This window comes from Poecile atricapillus, chromosome 2 (genome assembly GCF_030490865.1).
Source record: "Poecile atricapillus isolate bPoeAtr1 chromosome 2, bPoeAtr1.hap1, whole genome shotgun sequence".
Taxonomy (NCBI): domain Eukaryota; kingdom Metazoa; phylum Chordata; class Aves; order Passeriformes; family Paridae; genus Poecile; species Poecile atricapillus.
The window spans coordinates 92,473,768-92,495,186 of record NC_081250.1 but is presented as its reverse complement, the minus strand read 5'-3'; the positions used below and the strand labels follow the sequence as shown (position 1 = coordinate 92,495,186).

The window sequence follows — 21,419 nt, the reverse complement described above, 5'->3', positions numbered from 1 at the left end:
CTTCTGATGTGTTGCTCTCTATTTCTGGAGTTTCACAACGCACACTTCCATTCTGTCCTTCAGTCAGATGAACTCAAGAACAAAGAGGTTGAATTCAGTCAGTGAGTGGGAGGTATTAGACATAAAGAAGAGACATCTGTCACCTCCTGACTGGTGAGCAAGGTGGCTGTCAGGAGCTCAGGCAGCAGGAGAGAGATGGCTGAGAATCGTTTGGATGTTAAGTTTAAGTCACTGTCATAACATTCAGAAGTCATCAGTAAAGCCAGATACTAGGGCAGGATTCAGTGCTGCCTTTGCACACTAGCAAGCTGAAAAACCTTGGCAACTGATCACACAAGAGAGGCCAAATTCCAGAGGCAGCGGGCATGGGTAAGCACAACTGCATCCACTTTACCAGCCATATTAATCACGTGGTGATAGAGAGAAAAACTCTGGGAATGTTGGAGAAAGAAATAGGAAGTGTAAGAGAGCCTGTGTCTGGGACTCAGCGTGGTGAAGGGCTAATGACCATTTAAGTGCCACAGCGAAGTAACATTCGAAATATATTTTTCAGAAGAAAGCAGCATGTTTTTAGCAAGTTTCAAGCCTTTCTCCATGGTGATCTCAGTCCTTTCTTACGTTCTCTTTGTCCTGGTGCACAGAGTGATTCTTATGCCAGAAGATTAATTATAATGACAGGTTTGACCAAGCAGGGCTCACCGCAAAGGCTTTGTGGATGCCGTGGAAACCCGGCATCCCTTGCCACTTACCCGCACCCTTTGCTCACAACCGGCCAGCCCAATTCCGGCCCTTGCTTGCCCACACACGTACTCTTTTAAACACCGGGACAAATCCCTTTCCCAGCCTCCAAGTGTGTGTTGCCACACCCAGCGCCATCATCCAAAACAGCGCTGCCAGCCCTCAACGACTCGTGTTTTCTGGGAGGAAGAGACCTCTCTGACTCTCATCCTTTTAACTCTCTGGCAATTATTCACACCTCCCACGAAACACTAAATTCAAACTTCAGTGTTTTCTGAAACAGGGAGCCTCTTGGGATCCAGCCTTCCTCCCGGGTCACCTCCTCCTTGCTGCTGATTCTGTGTCCTAGCGTGACTGCAGGCACCCCTTTGGAAAACCGGGAGGCTCGGCTGCGGGCCCTGGACAGGAGCGGTGGGACCCCGGGCAGGCTCCCGGGGCGGCTCCGGTGCCGTGAGGCCGCTCGGGCCGCACGTGAGGCGGCCCCGCCTCCACCGGAGCCGCCGTACCCGGAACAGGAAAGGGAAGGGAAGGGGCGCGGCGCGGCCGGCGCGGGCAGGCAGCGGCGGGAGGGCGGCTCAGCCCGGCCCGGCGGCGGGAGAGGTAACCTCGGGCTTCTTTTCCTCCCCCTCCTCACCCCGATTCCTGCGGCGGCCTCTCGAGGTGCGGCGTGTGCCGCACTCAGGGCAGCCGCCGCAGCCGCCGCGCTCAGGGCAGCGCGGGCGGCCGGGGCCGCCTCCGCCGGTGCGGGGCCGCAGCGGGGGCCGTGGGCGCTGAGCGGCTCCTGCGGGTCGCAGAGTGGGGGACAGGCTGTGAGGGACCACGGTGGAGAGTCTGGTCCAGCCGCCCTGCTCCAGCAGGGTCATCCCCGAGCACGTGGCACAGGATTGCGTCCAGACGATTCTTGACTGTCTCCAGTGAGGGAGACTTCACACCCTCTCTGGACAGTCTGTTCCACTGCTCGGTCACCCTCACAGTAAAGTTCTTCCTCATATTCCGGGGCCACTGCCTGTGCAGCAGTTTCTGCCAGTTCCATTGCTGGGCACCACCGAGAGGAGCCTGGATCCGTCCTGTCGGTACTCCTTCAAATACTTATGGACAACGACGAGGTCCCCTCGCAGCCGTCTCTTTTCCCCGTCTTTTTTTGTGGTGTTTTTCAGGCTGACTAATATTTTGGCAACGGAGGTTCTCCATCTCTCCCTGGAAGAGGGCTGAGGCAGGATAGCCCTGCGTGCAGGCTCCGCGGGAGTTGATTCGCAGCCCTGCTGAAGTGTTTGTGGAATGAAGCGCACAAACTCTCACACTTGTGAGCACGCGGTCCACAGCAATGCTCTGCTGCCTCGTGGAAGGAGCCGTGCGACACTAACGTTACAACAAAGACGGAACGTGACGGCATAAAAAACCAAATTTTTGTAGACGGCTGGAAACACTTGCCCAGCTGGTTTGCCAGAACCTCTGGTGAGAGAGAGGCTTGTGATGAACCAGTGATGAAGGGTTGGGAATTTCGATTTTTAAGCAGGAACGTGTAATTTATTGCTTATTCATTGCTAAGAGAGAAATTACAGGGCTTCTTTTAAGCACGAGAAAACCCTGACCTAGAACTTAGTTGGTGCACCCTTGAGGGCTCTCATTGTATAGCCCATATTAGAGTGACTCAGAGCTAAACAAAGGCAGGCTGGCACCTGGGGAGGTGTTCATGGCCAGTGACCTACCTCACTGTGGCATTCAGCTTCTTCTGTTGCCCGAGGCAACACATCTGGGAGAAGTTCTAAATGTGTAAGAAATTTAAACGTCTCTTGCTGCATTGATACTTTGAGGAGGAGGGTTTTGTTTTGTTCATTGTGGTGTTTTTTTGTTTAAACAAATTATGATTGTGTGTTAGAAAGGACAATGTGATTGGTTGTGTGCAAACTATTTAAATTTTCCTCTTTTCCCAGATTATTTTCACTACTGAAAAGGAACTGCAATGGAGAGTACGGTATCAGTTATTTTCCTTGTATCATTTTCCATACTGCTGTGTGAAAGTTACCACCATGGAGTGGAGACAGCTACTGTTGTGCATACATCGGAGAGAGCTTTTCCAGAAAAGACAGTGGGTGTTAATAGTGACTTGGCAGGACTAATACAGAAGTTGCACCTTCAAGAACTTTTTAATCGTTATGGAGAAAACAACTCTCTGTCAATTGATGGGTTTAGAAAACTGCTACAGAACATAGGTATAGATAAAATGAAAAGGATTAAAATAAGCCACGATCATGATCATGATCATGACCACAGTCATGACCATCATAACCATGACCATGATCATCACGCTCATCATAATCACGTTTCATTGAGTAAAAGCTCTGAGAAGACTGCTTGTCCAAACCATGAATCTGATGCTAGCAAAGACCACAGGAGCAGCCACGCAAAGGAGCCTCATAAAGCCGAAAGCGTGGAGCGGCAGCAGAACTTTGTGCGCAGCAAGAACACGGTTCATGAGATCACAGCGTCCGTCATCACCGCTTCCGCAGGTGGCCACGCCGAGCTCCAGAACGTGCAGCCTGGAGAAGTCAAGATGGTTGTTCGTGTGGGTGCGGCTGGCCCTGGTACCTTTAATGTCACAGGGGGCCGCAATGCCTCCTGGCTTGGTGCCACGAAGACAAACGAATCTCGTGCTTCTCCGAAGGAAGAAGGGAGCTACCTCTATTCTAAACTGAAAAAACAAAGCACTCAGGAGGTGAGGCTGGTTCTGTTGTATTCTCAGAAATCCTGATCCACCAGGAATGTTGTCACAGCTTATTTTTCAGATGCTTATTGTTTACCTGGGTGCAAGTTTTGTGGTGTAGCAATACCCGTAGCCAAACACATGCAAACAGCTTTCCTTGGAACTTAACATTTTGAGGTAATATGCTGTTATGCTCACAAGCTCAGAGGAAAACTAAGTTTAGACGTATACTTGGTTTAATGTATTTATGATTTGTATATTTAACTGTTACTAAACCTGAAAAGTGTCTACAGTTTTAGACTTGCAGTTTTGCCTTAAATCAGGAATCTGCCTAGTTTTTCTATTAATGGCTTGAAAGTAAAAAAATCCAGTTAAGGTACTGTGATTCTTGACAAAGCTGTCTCACATTGTGATAGTGTAAGAACTGTCCTCCTCTAACACCTTCCACTCCCCATCTAACAACTGTATGTAAAAAACAACTCTAAAAAAGGCTGTGGCAAAATGCCACGTTACTTTAAAATAGTATAAAATTAGCACGGATAAAGAATACAGTTGTGTTGTAGACATTTTTCTTAAAACAGTCAGATCCTTTTCCATTAAAGGCTTTAAGAAGCAAGCAGCATCTTAATGTTTGCAGCCGTGCCAGGTAATTCTGAGTAGGCGTTGTGTGGCATGTGATGGTGGGTGCTGAATTCACAAGTTGTTGCTGTGTTCTGCACTGTTGAAGCAGAAGTACTGCTGGTTTTTAAACCCGCTGAGACTGTGTGTAGGTTATACAGTGGGGAGCTATTTACTCGAGGGAGTGTATGTACAACATGCTTTGTACAAGATGTTCCACAGCAGCCACTGCTACAGAAAGGTATTTGACCTTGTTAATGCTTCTTTAGGTGGCCTTTAAAACTGACTGAAAGGTATCAGGCTTTTTCTATTTGTACATCAAAGCATCTGACCCATTTGTGCTGAGAATGAGTAATAATTACACGTCATCTACCCAGCAGACTCCCAAACCAGCTTTCTGGGGCAGGATTGGGATGGAAGTACATTTTTTACTAAAAGGATTTGTTACTGGTTTTTGAGCTGTGTTGATATAACGGCTTTCATGTGATGCATTTCAGTTAAGATGGGATGTGCAGTCCTTTTAAGGTGTATCGTGGTATTTTGGTCCTGGTTAATCTTTAACATGTCTCTTTCCACAGTGCTCCAATGCATCCAAACTGATGCAGTCGCATGGAATAGGCACTCAAGTACTGTTGACTGCTACAGAATTTAGTTATCTCTGTCCAGCTCTTATTAACCAGATCGATGGCAAATACTGCATAGTCCATGCTACTAGTGAAAAAGCTGAAACTCCTCCAAAAAGTTACTCTCTGCAAATAGGTAGGCTGGGGTGTTTTTTGTAACATTGAAGCTTAATGGAAAAACGTTTGTTGGTTATAAATCCAAGAAACCTATTCTCACAGTTGTAAGAAGTGTCATTTTCTTTTGGCACTTCACCAAGATTAGAGAGAAATCTTGGTGGCATACCTTTTGTTAACATCTGATTAGTTGAATGATCAGGTGTGTTTAATAATAGAAATGTTAAGCAAACAAAATCATGTACAGCTGTTACTTACTGTTGTTACTATATATATATATTTTTTTTTTTTTTTTTTTTTTTTTTTGCTAGCTTGGATTGGTGGCTTTATATCCATCTCTGTCATCAGCTTTCTTTCCTTGCTGGGTGTTATATTGGTACCACTGATGAATCGAGTATTTTTCAAATTTCTTCTGAGTTTTCTTGTGGCACTGGCTGTTGGGACCTTGAGTGGAGATGCCTTCTTACACCTCCTTCCACATGTAAGTGTTAATTACTGTTTCATTCATTCATTATCTCAAAGCAGAGAACTTGACAGCTGTATGTATTAGTGCCCTATTAGTTCATACCCGTTTGATGAGTCACTTCTCAACCCTGTTATGCAGGTTGTTTGATAGAAAGGTTTTCCATTTGGAACATCTGTATAATTAATTTCACAGTCTTTAAAAGTTCAAGAGCTTCATAGCATTATCCCACTCTTTATTTCCTGTTCTTAGTCATATGTGCTGCCATGTCCCTTTATTGTTCTTTGAGTACAAGAGTTTTGCATAAATTTTCTTAGTGGTTTACTGCAGTACTGCTGCCCCCCCCCCCCCCCGCCCCCTTTTTTTTCCCCAGTTTAATGGACTTTAGAGATAGTGGAAATTGCTCACTGGACACTTCAAATGTGAAATGAATAACCAACTATTTCTTGTTACAAGCCACTTATGTTGATGGCTTACCCATTGTGTTTTTGGTTTTTTTTACCAGAATCCATAATTTCTGAAGTCCTGGGGAAAATACTACTTGATAGATTTTGGAATTGCTGTTAGATAATAGGGACAATGAACTGGGAATATGATTGCTAAATTTCTACCTTTCTTGGAGTTCTTAAACAAGTTCTTAAATTCTCTCCCCTACCTCCTCTCCCAAAAGTAACTTGTTCCAGCTTTCAAATAAAATGGATAAAAGTGACTGCAGATTCTGTAATCCGCCACGTAGTTCCTTTTCCTTTCAATTAATTTCGCATTTGCTGTGTGAGGTTATGTAAATCAGAACATGTGTGAATGAGATGTGGAAAAAAGGGTTTTTATTTCTGAACATACCAGTATCCAGTAAGGAGAGGAAAAGCCAGACTTTCTTTAAAGAAAAAAATTTCAGCCAACTTCCTTGTAGAAAAAGTTGTTTGACATCTATGAGTTTTCTTAGATGGGAAACTAACTGCTGTGCTGGCTGGGACCACTGCTTAAAATGTGGTTTCCCTTGATGGTGTCAGGAGTTTGTGTAGGGACAGCTGTACACCTTGGATTAAACAGTGTCTCTGCAGCTTCAGTGTGTGGGCCTGTGCCAGACCTGTTCTCAGTCCTTGCAGTGTTTCTTCCTTACAACAAATTTCCAGCCAACGGATTCTTTTGTAATTGTTTGAGTCCGTAAGCAGAGCATTTTCCCTGTGGAAGCTGTTAAGTCTGGACTACAGACATGAGGAAAATGATGTGAAGAATATAAGTTTCTTACACTACAGTTCTTTTGGATATAATGACTTTCCCCTTTTTGTTCTCTCCTTAGTCTCATGGAAACCATCACCATCACCACGAAAAGCCTCTGCTTGATCAAAAAGGCTCTATGTACAAACATCTTGTTTTTCAAAGTACAGAGGAGAATGCTTACCTGGATTCTACATGGAAAGGACTTACAGCACTTGGAGGCTTGTACTTCATGTTTCTAGTGGAGCATTTGATCACTTTAATAAAGCAATTTAAGGACAAGAAGAAAAAGGTGGGGAGACTATTACTTCGTAGCTCTGATGTATTGCATACTCATTTCTGAAAACACTTATTAAAAAAACTTTCCATGAATATAATATATATATTGATTTTTATAGCAATGGCTGACTAGATTAGTGTTAGAATTTCATTTTCATTAGGGACACATACACTTCTAAAGTATGTGAAAACCTTTTTGTGTTATCCTTTTATTAAAGGCTCTTTGCTATTTCCATAACCAGACAATATAGTACAGGCTTTGACATTGTAGAGAATTGTTTAATAAGCAAATGTCCAGTTGTATCTTTAGTTTTAATGGAGTGATTTAGGATGTCACTTCATTACTGACTTACATCTGACATCTTGAGACATTTATAACTATCTGAACTGGTTTTATTATTATTTTTATTCCAATCCTGGATGTAATAAATTTGCATTGTACAAGTATTGTACTGCTGTTGAGGAGGGCACTTGCACAGACAGGTAAGGGTTGGCAGTAAGTGCTTACATAAATAAGCATCCAAATATGCTGTAGAAAGTGACTTTATGGCATAGCATTCTGTGAGGAAACATGGTCTGTCAAACCCCTTGGTGCTTTCCCTTCTCTTCCACAAAAACACAGCTCTCAGATTGTTATACTGGTTTTTATGTGTAAGGTAAATAACTGGATTTTGGCAGGTCATTAGTGTTGGTAACTTGACAGTTGCTGGTAACAGTTCTTTAAAGTCCAGTGTAGCCAGGAATAAAGAATGATATCAAAGCTGACTCAGTAAGAAAGATGAAGCAGAAGTTGGTGATACAGTAGAATCATAGAGTGGTTTGAGTTGGGAGATATCTTAAAGGTCATCTGGTTCCAACCAATGCTAAGCCTTACTTGAACAAAGTTAGTAAATACTAATTATTTTAAATTAGTTTAAAAATAGCTAATTGCCAGGCTGCCTCAAAGACTGATAAACTCTGTTTAGTTTTCTCATTAAATTGGTCATTAAGGCAGTAGTCACAGGGCAGATGCCATGTAAACTCTTTCATCATGGGAGGTTGTGTTGGTGTGGTTTATACTGAAGCTAAGCTGACTGTGAGATTTCCCTATCTAGTTAAATTTGTTTGACAGGAAAGAATATGAAGAGTTTCAAGCCCAGCAAGAATTTTGTCTCCTCCTAGCCACAAGGAATGGCTTTCCAGTTAGACTAATTATGCCTTCCTAGATATTGAGTCCCTGATCACAAATTGTTGTGATACAGACTTTAGTGGGCAAGGAGATATTTTACTTGGTTTTCTTTCTGTGCATTATTAAAAAAACATTATATTGACATTATGATAGAAAAGAATTAGTGGAATAAATTACTCACCATTTGATATGTTCGCTTCTCAGATTAAAACCTGCTTATTTCTTGTGAAAAATGTAGGGCATTTATGTGTGTGGGTTGGTCTGTTTGTTTGTGGTCTTTTTTTAGTTTGTTTTGTTTTTATTCCCCTCTTATGGAGCCTGAGGAACCTTTGTCATCTTACTTTAGTAAGTTTCTAATATTCCTTTTCTACACTCTTTATACGGCTTCCATGTTGTCCTCTTCCTGTGCAGGCTGCATAAATGTTGTGAATATAATGTTGCTCATGTATATCCTGAAAAACAAGTAAAATATTCGTAACTGCAGTATTTTCTTTTGGAATAAGAAAAAAAATGAAGATGATGGAGAAAGTAAGAAGTTTTCAGCAAATGAAGAAAAGTTGGATACGGATGATCGTAAGTCGCATTAATATCACACTGTTGTTACTCTGTGGCAGCACTGTTTACAAAACACCTGACTGATTGCAGCTCGTAGATCTGCTTCTTACTGTAGGTTGGGTCACTGCCTATTTGAATTATTTTCAAAACAAAACCTGTCTGCTGTTATGTAGAGCACTAAGTCTGTCTGCTGCTTTCCTTTGAAAAGGATTCGTGGGTTAGAAGTAGTGAATTCAGTTTTGGAACTTAAAGCCTATTAATTCTGGATTTAGCTGCAGAAGTTGAAGTCATTCTGTGAATGTTGCAATACAGCTACTGACTTCTACACTTCTCTTTGCACTGCTAGATGTTATATGTATGACTCAACTCATTATTTAGATTTCTGGGTTTTGTTCGTTTGATTTATTATTTATTTGTACGTGTAATATTACAAAATTCTAGACAATACTTGAAGTTCAACATTCAGAGTGCAAATGAGCATGTATCCCCATGATCATGCTTTAAGCCAAAACACACCAGACTAGTTGCTTGTTAGCTCTTGTTGCTAAAAGAGATGTTCAGTTTTTCAGAGTAATTTTATAACTGATGAAATACTTGTCTGTAATGTAAAAAAAAAAGGTATATTTATTCCTTTAATTGCAGAGGAATAATTTATCAAGTTTTAGAAATTAGTTAAAAGACCCAACTGTGGTGTGTCAGCAATGTTCATATGAGGGTATTTCATGATCTGTATTGATGACTTTGTTTTTTAGTGTTTATTTTCAAGGTGTTAAACTCAAGTGCCCATATTTGTTTTGAAATACACGAAATGCAGTTGAAATACAGTTTCCAAAATTATCCATCACATAATCCTCTTTCTTGAGCCCTGAGATAATTAAATGGCACAAGCTTTTCAGATAGTTGGTTTTTCTGAAGCAATTGAACTAACAGTCGTCATGCTGTGAAACTGGGACTTGGAGCCTTTTGCTGTTGTGTTTAAATCGCAGTGAGTCTTACATGAAAAGATTTTTTGCCTTTTAGGAAGCATTTGTGGCCATAATGTGAGGGCTGCTTCAGCAGTAGGGGACAGAAACTAAAAGTTTTCCTTATTTTGAGCTATTGGGAACTATTTCTGAAGTCTGAATAAGTTGTGGAAGCATTTCAAAAAAATCTCCTGGTTCAAGAAATTGGATTATCAGTCTCAACTTCTAAACTTCTTTACTGCTTCACATAGTCAAACTGTTTATTGTATCTTTGCTTCTTAGATTATTTTAAAAATGTGTAATATTGTACTCTGGTTTTTTGTAACAGGGCCGGAGGGCTATCTAGGGACAGACTCCCAAGATCCATCAACCTTCATTTCTCAGCAGCCAACTGTACAAGAGGAAGAAGAAGTGATGATAGCTCATTCTCATCAAGAGGAAGTTGACAATGAATATGTGTCCAGGGGCTGTAGAAACAAATGCCATTCTCACTTGCACGATACTCTAGGACAGACAGATCATCTAAGTCACCATCACCATGACTATCATCACATTCTGCACCACCATCATCATCAGAACCATCACCCCCACAGTCACAGTCAGCGCTACTCGCGCGAAGAACTGAAGGACGCAGGGATAGCAACTCTGGCGTGGATGGTGATCATGGGAGATGGACTGCACAATTTTAGTGATGGACTGGCCATTGGTAAGTGCTAACTTGGATGCTGCAGCTTCCTTGGATGTGAAGGCAGTGAAGTCTTCTAGCTGTCTCTTACGTCTTTTAGGGATGTAGCTAATTAGAGGATCTCTGAAGCCTAAACTTTTTTCTCAGAGCATCATCTTAATGAGTAAGAAAAATCTCCGGCTTAACAACCTGGAGGTGATATATGAAAAAGAAATTATGTGTTTGCAGCTGTGTTTCATTAGAAAATCTATAAACTGGGCTTCATTTCCTTCTTTTGAAGTGTTAAAGCTAACATTTTTCAAAACTAAAGATAGGCTTATAAAAAATATTTAAGATTCAGTGCCTGCAAGTGCTTAGCAATTTTTTAAATGTTAATTGTTTTTAGGACAAGCTTGTATTTTTCATCACATGCAAAGTAACTGTTTTTTTCACTTCAGTCAGACCACTGGTACATTGGCTTCTTTACCTCTTTTTCTCTTTCATCTTCTTTTGTGATGCAGGAAGGTCAGGTTCTATACTTGGCATATCTGCCTGCCTGCCTATACTGGGTCCTGGTTACACATCAGTGTTTCTGCAGAGGACTGGTGGGTAGGGATATGAGGCCCTGGTTTCAATCTGTTTTAGCCTGAAAATTTTGTTTTCTGAAACAGTGGTTATACTACACCCGAAACCTTGTTCCTAAAGTTGAGCATAATAGTCCCTCTTAAAAAAATTGATCAGGTATAAACAGTAATTTTACTTGTAAACAAAACGTTTATCTTTTTGTTCCTGTTTACTTCATGCCCCTATTCTTCCCTTAATGCATGTAGTTGCTCAGTCTTTTTTGACAATGTTTCAATGAAAATATTTCATTATCACAAAAATAGTAGATTGAATATTTTGTTTTGGACTTCTGTCTGGGAGGTCAGGTTTGGGAACTCTCATGTTTTTCGTAGAAGGATAACTAGACTACAGGTATATTGAATTTAAAAGGTTAAAGTAAGTTACAGAAAGTGAAGTCAAATCAATAATCTTCAGTACTTATGCTAATCTTTCCTGATCTTGACTATTGTATTTAAGACTAATCTTTACAGGTATTGGATTCATTTCCAGGCTGTTTAGCATACTGGAGGCAGTTCAGCAGTATCAGTCTTTCTGTAAATTTTATTGTAGGAAAAAATTCATTCTTGTTTGAAGAGGAAACCCAATAATAACTATTTTCTCACAGCAATATTTGCAGTTGTTCAGATTCAGTCAATTCAAAGTGTAATGTGAAAAGAGACTTTCTGATTTAATCTCATTTTTGATGAAAGTTGAAGCATGAAATGTAAATTTTTGAGCAGATCAGTAGTGAAAAATGTGGTAGAAGGAAGATTTGCATACAAATGACACAGAATCAATTACCTCTTGGCATTAGGGAGATTTGGGAAGGAGCTATGACTTTATAGTTATGAAGGGAAAAGTATGAGAAAGGTTAATAAAGGCTTATTGAACAAGTGAGAGCAATAGCTTTCAGAAGTCCTGCTGTGTAGCTTGTTCAGGCTAATGGAAATATGGGTTTCTTTCAGTTCTGTATGTGCTTAAAAGTATTATGGGAAAACATCAATTTGATGGTGTTGTAAAAATGCCAATGCTACTTGCGTAGTAGTTCATCTGTATTTTAAAGAAGAAGTGAACACTTCTGTAAAGATAGCTTTAGCCAGCATAACCCTTCATTTAAGTTCATTCACTTCATGTGATTTTTTATTCATAAGTTTCATCAGTTGTTTTTTTTTCCTCAAATCTGTTGTGCTAATTAGGTAGGAACAAGATTTAAAAGTACTTATTTTTTTATTAAGATGTGAAACTGTTGCATCTGACTCATTTGTGCAAAAGGATCATCTGTGATTTGAACTTTTATGTGTAATTACAACTAAATAAGTAAAATGCAGAGCACTATTTTTACACTAGTCTTGCATACGTATTTTTTTCTTTAGCTTTTGAGAGAAGTCGTGTCTTAAAAGTATATTTTAAGATAAATCAGCATCTTGAGAGGGGATAATGCCAGATATATTAATTTCATCTTCAGTTTGTTAACATTTCAGGACTTCTTTTTAGCAGTGAAAAAATAAAAAGAAATATTCTTGATATTTAAGCTTGTACTTTGATTACTTCCTTCTTTTTCTCTTTGAACTTCCTAAGTATTAAGTTTGCCCTGATCTTGTCTAAAGCTCTAGTGTTTGGTTTATCACCTCAGCCCTTACTTTCTCCCTGCTTTCCCCTAAGTTTTCTATTGGTGCCATCTGTTTTATCCAGATCATTAGTGAAGATACTGAAAAAAATTGGGTTGCAGTTTTTGTTCTGGTGAGCTCTACTTCTCACCAGCCACCAGGCCCTGTTAGCCCAGCAGTCCAGTCAGTGTGCAAGCCCATATTTCCTCTTTACCCAGATAAGACAGTGTCAGAAATCCTACTAAAGTTCTGTTATATTCACCATCTGTATGGTCTATTATCTCCTCAATCTGGATGCAGCTTTTGGACAGGAATTTTAAGAGGATGATCTTCACGTGATCTTTTCAGGAGCTGAGATGACACTGACTGCTCCTGAGTCCCATTCTTTGCCTTTCTTAAAGATGGGGATAATGTTGTCCTTTTCCCAGAGTTCTAGTGGGGCCTTCTGTAGCCGTGGTTTTCCACACATGATCGACAGCAGCTTTTTAGTCACACTAATAACTCTGTCAGTACCCTCAGGTGATTCCCATCCTGGGATGCACCTGAACATTTCCAGTTTTTTCTGCATTTCTCTGAACTGTTACTTCTGTCTTCTGATGTCTCTTTCTTTCTGGAATGAAGTTGGAATCTGGCTTTGTTGACAAAGACTGAGATGAAGGCTGTGCTGGTGCTTTGCCTCTTGTCATGTTTACTGCTATGTCTGTCCTTGGAGTCTCGTTAGTTTTGGATCAAGCTGGGCTTTGGTCTTCTTCCCTCTTGTTCCACTGCTTTTAGTTTCCTTGTTGCCAGTCTTTGTTCCTATTTCTTGTGTGCTTCCTTTTTGAATCTTAATTTATTAGGACACACTGCTTAGCAGGGCACATCTTCTGCAAGTGTCCCCATACAAACAGGCTTGTTTGTGCATCTCTGTATTTTACAAACTGGCCACCCCTTCTGGGCACATTTTTCCTTTTGACTGATTCCCAGGGTATTCTGTGCTGCAATTCCCTAAATAAGTCAAAGTCTGCTTCAGTAAAGCCTGAAGTCCCAATTTTGCCTCTTCCTCTTCCAGTCTCCTCCTGTGTCCTAAACTCAGTTACCTCATGCTCACAAGATGTCATTTCTTGCAGTATTTGCCATCAGTTTTTCATTGTTTTTAAGCAGCTGGTCAATTTACAATGCTAATCCTGGCTGGCTTTTGTGTCATGTGTAGCAGGAAGCCATTACCAGTACAAGTAAGGAGCATCCTGGTTTGTGTGCCCAGTACTATTTCCCCCACAGCTGGAGGCTCTTTGTGCTAATGGTGATGTCCTGTGTTCATAGGTAGGCTTACTCACCACCTTTCCTTGATCCTAGACGATCTGTAACCTTATTCTTAGTGTTACTCTGACTGACCAAGAGTCTGAACTGCAGTTCACATGTACTTTTATACTGGAGCTCTCTGTGATCCAGGAACCCCTTTATGGAGGTAGCCAAAAAAACTCCAAAGTGAATTGTATTCTGTCCCTGTCGGCAGTTGGTGTCTATCCATGAGAGGCCAGACAAGCTTTGGAGGCGTCTCCACAGGATCATTCAGGCAGGCTCTGGGCAACCCATGGACTTCCCTGGCCAACAGGTCACCAGGTCTGTCTTTTTTCTGCATAGGAGGGAATCTCCTATCACTAAAAAAAAATGTTTCCTTTCTTTTTGTACTTCTCATCTGATGTACGGAACTGCTGGATGGGGCAAGGGCTCACTTATCCTCTGCTGCCAGGGCCATGACCGTGTTCTTCCGATCAGTAGCTGCAGTGGGGACAGGTTCTTCCTGTTGCCAGACTTGACTGTTTTCAAATGTCACTCATCTCAGAGTTCATGTTTTCTGTTCCAGTGCTACTTTGGTTTTGCCTTCCTCTTTAGTCTCATGGGCTTGGGCTTTTGCCTCTGTAGAACCTCTTCTGAGGACCCTCTCAATCCAGTTTGTTACCACTCATCCAAAGGTGCCTGCTCACCATGTCCTGCATCCTCTTGCCTGGATGCCACAGCACACACCTCAGACATAATGTTGCTGTTGTTGTCATCTCTCAGGGAGGAGCATCAGTAATTTCTTGCACTTGAAGACCTGGATAGCCATGTCTCCCTCAAGAATTAGGTCAGCATGTAGTTCCCCCAGTGAAAACAAGGAGTTGTCTCCATTGGAGTCATTGCCATTGTGGGAGCAATACTCCTGGGTCCCTTGTGTGCCAGCCACTGTGACATGGCTTTGTGCCTCTTTGACTGCTTGTTGGCAGCATCTTGTTTGCTGGCAGGCTCCTGGTAGCAGCTGAAGAGGAAGCTGGATGTGGCTCTGCACCCTTGGAGAGGCTCTCCATGCAGCTGGGGACCTGACATGCAGTGTATGAGCTGTGGTGCAGCCCTGCAGTGTGCTGTGTCCTCCTGAGCTGCTGCCAAACAAGAAAAATGGCAGGCAACAGGAGGAGCAGAGAAGATGAGAAAGATGAGGACTGTTGGACTAGTTTAAATGGCTTTTGTGGTTTTGGGGCTTTTTTTCTCCACTTAAAAGCAAGCTGCTGTGGAATTTACCTAAAAGCAAGATGCTTAGAAGTTGATCTGTCACTATTGATTTCATAGCTTCTCTTATTTTTGTCTTGACTTTCTTAAGGTGTCTGACTCTCAGGTGCAGTTGAGCTGCTTCGTTCCCTTTGTATCTTTTTTTAAAAAAAGTATTTTTAGATGGTATTTCCTTTAATTGCATTTTTTGGGAATGGTGTTGTTGGAATATGTTTGGCTTAGTTCAAAAATAAGATCGTGAAATTTGATTTAATAGCAAGATTTGGAAGAAGAATTTTGTGATTTAAGAATCATAAACAACTGTTCTGTTAAAGTTTAAATGCTTCCACTAAGAAAAAATTGAGTGTAATATATGTCCTAATATGACACAAGCACGTGCAACAATGCTTCTGCACTTGATGTCTGAATGTTTTGTTTGCTTTTTTTTTCCTGTCTCTTCATAGGAGCAGCCTTTACTGAAGGGTTGTCTAGTGGTTTAAGTACTTCTGTGGCTGTATTTTGCCATGAATTACCTCATGAGCTAGGTAAGACACCAGCATTTCCATATGCTGCATGGTTATGTACTTGGAAGTGCATGTGGGAGAACAAAATTTGATCAGAAAACTTCATCTGTGTCGGGTTGTCTATTCAAGGATACTTCTGATTTCCTTAGACTGTTTAACCATTTCTTAATTCAATTAATAGTTTTAAAATCTAACTATTTCAGCTACTTTGTTTAAAGCTGTCGCTTGCAGTTACAGCTTTTTCTGTCTACTTTAGTTGTAGTTTTTATTCTCCTTGTATATAACATAAGTTTTGAATTACAGGAGAATGCATGACAGAATTTGCTTTTCTCACATCTCTCCTTAATTTTATTCCTGTGCTTGTGCTGCTAAAAGGAAGGTCACAATTAGTCAAAGTACTTTTCGTATAACATTTGCTGCTTTTTCATTAAGTCTTGCAAAGAACTGCTATAGCTCTAAATTAAACTTGAAACTGCTTAGAAATTTTTCTAGAAACAGTTTGTCTTTCAAGCTCAGGAGATTTAAATTCGTGTTCAGCCCCATGAGACATTATTGTCGTGTCTTCCAAGATGCGTTCAGTATTTGGCCCTTTTGAAGGGCAGCTGGTGAGAAGAGGATGGATGTGTTTAGATGAACTCGAGACAAAGCTGATTTTTCCAGTTGTCAAATTATTTCAGATATGCAACTGGTGTTTATTTTTTAGCTGTCATGGTCACAGTCATACTTGGTGTATAGAATGAAGAAACAAGAGTTTGCTTTCCCTTTTTTTCCCTTTTTTTCCCTTTTTTAAAGGTTTAATTCCCCAGAGGGTAGAACATTCAGTTTAGTTTAATGGAGCTTGTAAACCAGTACGTGTAAACATTAAACTCTATGTAACAGCTTGATGTATTTGTACAGTAATATTACACAGAAATGTGGTATTGTGGAGAAAACATACCTGATTATATGGGTTGGGAGGAATTAAGTCTTCCATACTAATCATGGAACTTGTATTAATTATACATAGTAAATATTTTTAGTTCAGATATAGGAAGTAAATTCATCTTATGAACCTGATAATTTTAGATTCAACTGTTCTGTTGCTTTTAGAAATAATAAAAAAAAGCTTTTAAAATTTAAATCATACTTCTTTTATCAGAGAAGAAAACTTGATAGAAATACCTTCTTTACCAGAGGAGATGAAGTGGCCTAGGAAAATTGAAACAAAAGTTGAGGTTAGCTGGGAATAAAATTGTATCATTTTTGTTAATGCTAAGCAATGTTTTTAATATACCAGTTCATCTTAATTGCAATAGCTTGTAGGAAAAGCTGTTGTAACAAATGATGCAAATCAGCTTTGAAAATCACTTTTGTTTACTTTAACTGGAGATAACTTATAAAGAATCCATTTTATTTTCAAATAATAAGCTTATATTACTCTGGTTTAGAAAAAATATGTTCTGAATTACTGAAAATCTGTTTCTGGCTGGTGGTCTTATCATTCCTTCAAATAAAAATAAGGTGTCAAGGATCAGTTACAGAAATTAATAAAGAAATTATTTTAAATTTATAAAACAGATTAAAAGTACAAAGAGCATTTACAGGATAATAAACTGAATATGCAATTGAGTTGGAATATTTTTAGGAACACTCAAGCATATCAGGTACTGCAGCATTTTAGTGGTAATTTAAATTCAAACTGCTTGAGGATATGAAGCTATTAGAGACCATCCAAAAGAGGGGTACGAAGATGGTGAAGGGCCTTGAGGGGAAGCCATCTGAGGAGTGGCTGAGGTCACTTGGTCTCTGCAGCCTGGAGGAGACTGAGAGGGAGATCTCATTGCAGTCTGCAGCTTTCTCATGAGGGGAAGAGGAGGGGCAGGCACTGATCTCTTCTGCCCTGTGACAGGACCAGAGGGAATGGCCTGAAGTTGTGTCAGGTGAGGTTTAGATTGGATATCAGGAAAAGGTTCTTCACCCAGAGGATATTTGGGTCCTGAAACAGGCTCCCCAGGGAAGTGGTCACAGCACCAAGGCTGAGCATTCAAGGAGTGTTTGGACAGTGCTCTTGGGCACATGGTGTGACTCTTGGGGATGGTCCTGTGCTGGGCCAGGGGTTAGACTTGATGATCCTTGTGGGTCCTTTCCAAGTCTGGATGTTCTGTGATTCAGCAAAAAGCTGAGTTTTTCAAAAATGCAGAGACTTTAAAGTTTTAAACTTAGAGCATTTGCTGCTGTGGTGCTGTTCATGTGTACCCTTTAATATTCTGTCCCTCAGTGATTTCTGATTTAATGAATGAAAAAAAAAAAAAAAGGCGAACAACAGCATAAAAGTAGCTTAGTAATCCTGTAAGTAAGAGAACTGTAAATAAGACAACACTGCAGTACTTGCACGAGAATGAAAACTTTGTCTTGTTTTTTCCTCATTACAGGAGATTTTGCTGTCCTTCTAAAAGCTGGTATGACTGTCAAGCAAGCTGTGCTTTATAACGCTCTGTCAGCTATGCTGGCCTATCTTGGTATGGCAACTGGCATCCTTATTGGTCATTATGCAGACAATGTTTCAATGTGGATATTTGCACTTACTGCTGGCTTGTTCATGTATGTGGCTCTTGTGGATATGGTAAGTGCCTAGACCTATTTGAATTTTGTATAACACAGCTTAAGAATTAATGATTTGAAGCAATTGTTTCTTTTGAAGGCATTTAACACTTTCTCGTTTGTTTAGGTACCTGAAATGCTCCACAATGATGCCAGTGACCATGGATGTAGCCGGTGGGGATACTTCCTGTTACAGAATGCTGGGATTCTCCTGGGTTTTGGGATAATGCTGCTTATCTCAGTATTTGAACATAAGATTGTATTCAGCATAAACTTGTAATCCTGGTTGCCAGGAAGACACCTTGGTGTTAAATTATAAGTGGTAGGGGTTTTCTTCTACGAATTTTCTTATTGGGAAGGTACATTTGATATAGACTAGATATTTTTATTGGTGTGCTTTGTTGTTGTGTACTTCCCTCCCTTCTTGCCTGATTGAAAGGGAAACTGTAAAGTTTGGGGTTTGTTGGGGTTTTGTTTGTTTGTTTTTAATTGTGTTTTTTTTTTTACTTGGGATTTAGCATTGCTTATGGTACTGTGGAGAGTGGTACTTAGTAAAACATGGCCAAATCTATATTATTTGTATTGTCTGTACTGTTTGGGGGGTTAGGTTGGTTTTTTTACTGAATTTATTTACTGTATGTAATTATATGTAATGTTTTTTACTTCTGTGGTTTTGTTGGTTTAAATAGATAAAACAACAGTGGGGCTTTTTTTTAGCAGTTAGAATCAGTGGATACAAAGCACAGTGGGCAAAGTAAAATGAGAACAAAACATAATGGTTAGCATGTGTTTTTTGGTAAAAACATCATTTCTTCTGCATCCACCTGGTTTATACAGAAAGGCAGATAAGTCCATTCCATCCTTTGTGGTGGTGCTGATTCTCTCAGTAGCTTGTGGATTCCTGTGTATTTTTCCAGTTGGTTTCTACCCCAAACAAATTAATATAAAACCGTGTTCTAAGTGTTTACGTCAAATGTTTAACTTGTTTCATCCCTTCTGATAGGAGTTGCTCTTCACTGATTTCTCAAATCAGCAACAAAAGTCCAGTTCTTAAATTGCCAAAGCTTTAAGATATGTGAATTCCATCAAAAAGACTTTAAAAGCAGTGTTGTATCCCACTTACACTGCCTGAAGTGACAAAGGTGTATTAAAGCCTGTTTGATATCAAGGGGGAGGAGTGCTACAGGCTGAGATAAACAGTCATTTCCTACAACAGCTTCCTGAAGTAAAGTGTTGATTTACTTTGGGAAAATGAGCTGAGTGGGAGAGCTGCCTACTTCTAGTTCAGTGTGACTGCACACAAACCTATGCTATATTGTTTGCAAGAACTAAAGCTGAGAAATCCAAAATAACAAAATCTCTTTGGTACCATAATCTAGAGAAACAGTGTGTTAAGGATGATAAGTGTATACTTAAGTATATAGTTTAAGCCTACAGTCTTAATACGTTTAACCACCCTGAATGTCACTGAAGGAAGAAGGTTGGAAAAAACCAATAGCAAAAGAAATTCTGCATTTGTAGGAAAGGTGAACAAAGTCGTTTAATTATGAATAAATAACAGAATTACGCTATCTTACTAGCTGGCTTTAAAGATCCTAGAAATAACACAATTAGAACCTATTTCTAATCCACTGCTTCAAATCATCAGCTGAATAAAAAGCTTGAACAACCAGAGAAGTTCTTGATGATACTGTGTATGACAGGTTAAAACAGTTTGTTGGTCTGTCACACAATGGAAGTCGGGAACCATTCTATCACCTCAGATGATATTGAAACAAAACAAACAAAAAATGTTTTCAGTTCATTGAGAGGTCTGAGGGGTCTGCTCTTCCTTCAGCCTTTCCTCAGGTTAGCAAGATTGTTATTTACTTTTCTGCTCACAGTGGTGAAATCCTGTTCTGCACCTCCTTTGAAGCCAGGAGTTGAGAAAGGTGTACTTGCTTCAGGTCTCCTAATGCATCCCTGTGTCCTAGCGGGCTTTTTAGGGCTTGGGCACAGTGTTTACCTGTGGTGTGGGAAAACTCCATAAATGCAGCGTACTTTAGCCTGTGGGGCTTCCATCGTCTGCACCACAATCCTGGCTGCTACAGAAATGGGGCATCTGTAGTCCTGGATTTCAGACTTGGATGAGCTCAGTTTGCTTTGAATTTTTCACTGCTGGTTTCTGTTAGCCTACAGCCATAATAGCTGCCAGTTCAGCTGGACTTCTCTTGTCTGGATTTGACACAGGAAGCAGGCGGGTAGCCTGTTGCTCAGGAGATTTTAAGATCAATGACTAAACTATGGAGATAAATCTACCAATTTAATTGTTTCCAGTGGGCTCTTGGCTGACTTTTGATGTACTCGACTGACATTAAAATATCCACATATCAGAACACATTGCTAATTTAATCATAAGAAAAATGAATCGCCTTTAGAGCATGTGGGCAGAAATGTCTATCCTGTATACAAGCATACTACACACATTCACTGCTCTTCAATCACTGATGGAGAAATGTCCATGATAGGCAGCTGTCCAAACTGATAACTGAGAAGGCTACAGACTGAAACTTGCTGTAGTTTTGTATCAGCAGGATGAAAAAAGGTTGGTTGTTGTTTGTTTTGAGTTGGTTTGTTGTTATTTCTCTGTCAGCCTTATAAAGTAGAATCTGGATCTGTTGCAATGTATTCATGTTGGAAATACTCATTGTTTGGCAAACTGGTGGGGCAGAGCCTCTAAGTAGCCCTTTATTTTTATGGGTATATTTTTCTGCAGCAGTTTTTACTGTGCCTGGCTACTCTGGATAATAAATGTGTCTGCTTTGTGTATTCAGCTGTAGCTTAATAATGGTACAGACCTTAATTTATGCTGTTACAGCTGCCTTTAGTGCCTGTGCTAGATGCAGGTAAACAGAGCTGGATTCAGTTCAGTGCTGGATTAAATTTTGGGTTGTGTTTTTTCTGTAACATATTCTTCTAATGGTTTTGGCCTGTATTTGTACAGAAGATGTCATGTTACTTTGGGCAGCAGGAGTCAGAGCAAAGGTGTGGAGGTTCTCAAGTTCTCCCCTGCCTGGCCCGTGGGGAGCAGGTGCTGGTACGGTTTCTCTGCATCCTCTGTGCCTAAATGTGATGCCAGGTGTGTTGTGGGAATGCAACTCTTTTATGTTTATATAAAACACAGCCCAGGCTGAAATGGAATTCAAAGGCTTTAATGGAATTCACAGAGGCTCTCCTGCTGCCTGAACTGAGACACCAGTGCAATTAAAATCTCTGTGGAAAAACTGGTGGTTATGTTTTCCACGAGCAGGAAACAAAAAGATAATTTAATGGAATGTGGGTGGGGTTTTCTGCTTGTTTTGTTGTTTTTTTGTTTTTTTTTTTAATTTAAAGTACTTTTTTGGTGTGTGTATATATGGTCACTGCAGCTGTTACTGTATTGCTGTGTGCTAGAGAAAATAAACCACTGAACCAAACCGCAAACGTCTGAGCGTTTTTCTCAGCGATGCAGATAC

At 40.4% G+C, this 21,419-nt stretch overlaps 1 protein-coding gene across 2 annotated transcripts; it reads left to right on the top strand.

Annotated features, from left to right (window-relative positions):
• Nucleotides 1–1,251: 1,251 nt before the first annotated feature.
• On the top strand, nt 1,252–21,380 carry SLC39A6 (solute carrier family 39 member 6). 2 transcript variants are annotated; one of them, XM_058830569.1, is made up of 11 exons: nt 1,252–1,338; nt 1,896–2,193; nt 2,673–3,454; nt 4,639–4,819; nt 5,109–5,278; nt 6,561–6,770; nt 8,429–8,498; nt 9,771–10,148; nt 15,286–15,366; nt 17,757–17,947; nt 18,053–21,380. In XM_058830569.1, exons 3-11 carry the CDS (start codon nt 2,702–2,704, stop codon nt 18,203–18,205), a joined length of 2,187 nt encoding a protein of 728 aa, XP_058686552.1. In that variant the 5' UTR covers nt 1,252–1,338; nt 1,896–2,193; nt 2,673–2,701; the 3' UTR covers nt 18,206–21,380. The 2 variants fall into 2 exon arrangements, with proteins under 2 accessions (XP_058686552.1, XP_058686553.1); XM_058830570.1 differs by lacking the exon at nt 1,896–2,193 and having other exon boundaries at nt 1,265–1,338.
• The last annotated feature ends 39 nt before the right edge of the window (nt 21,381–21,419 follow it).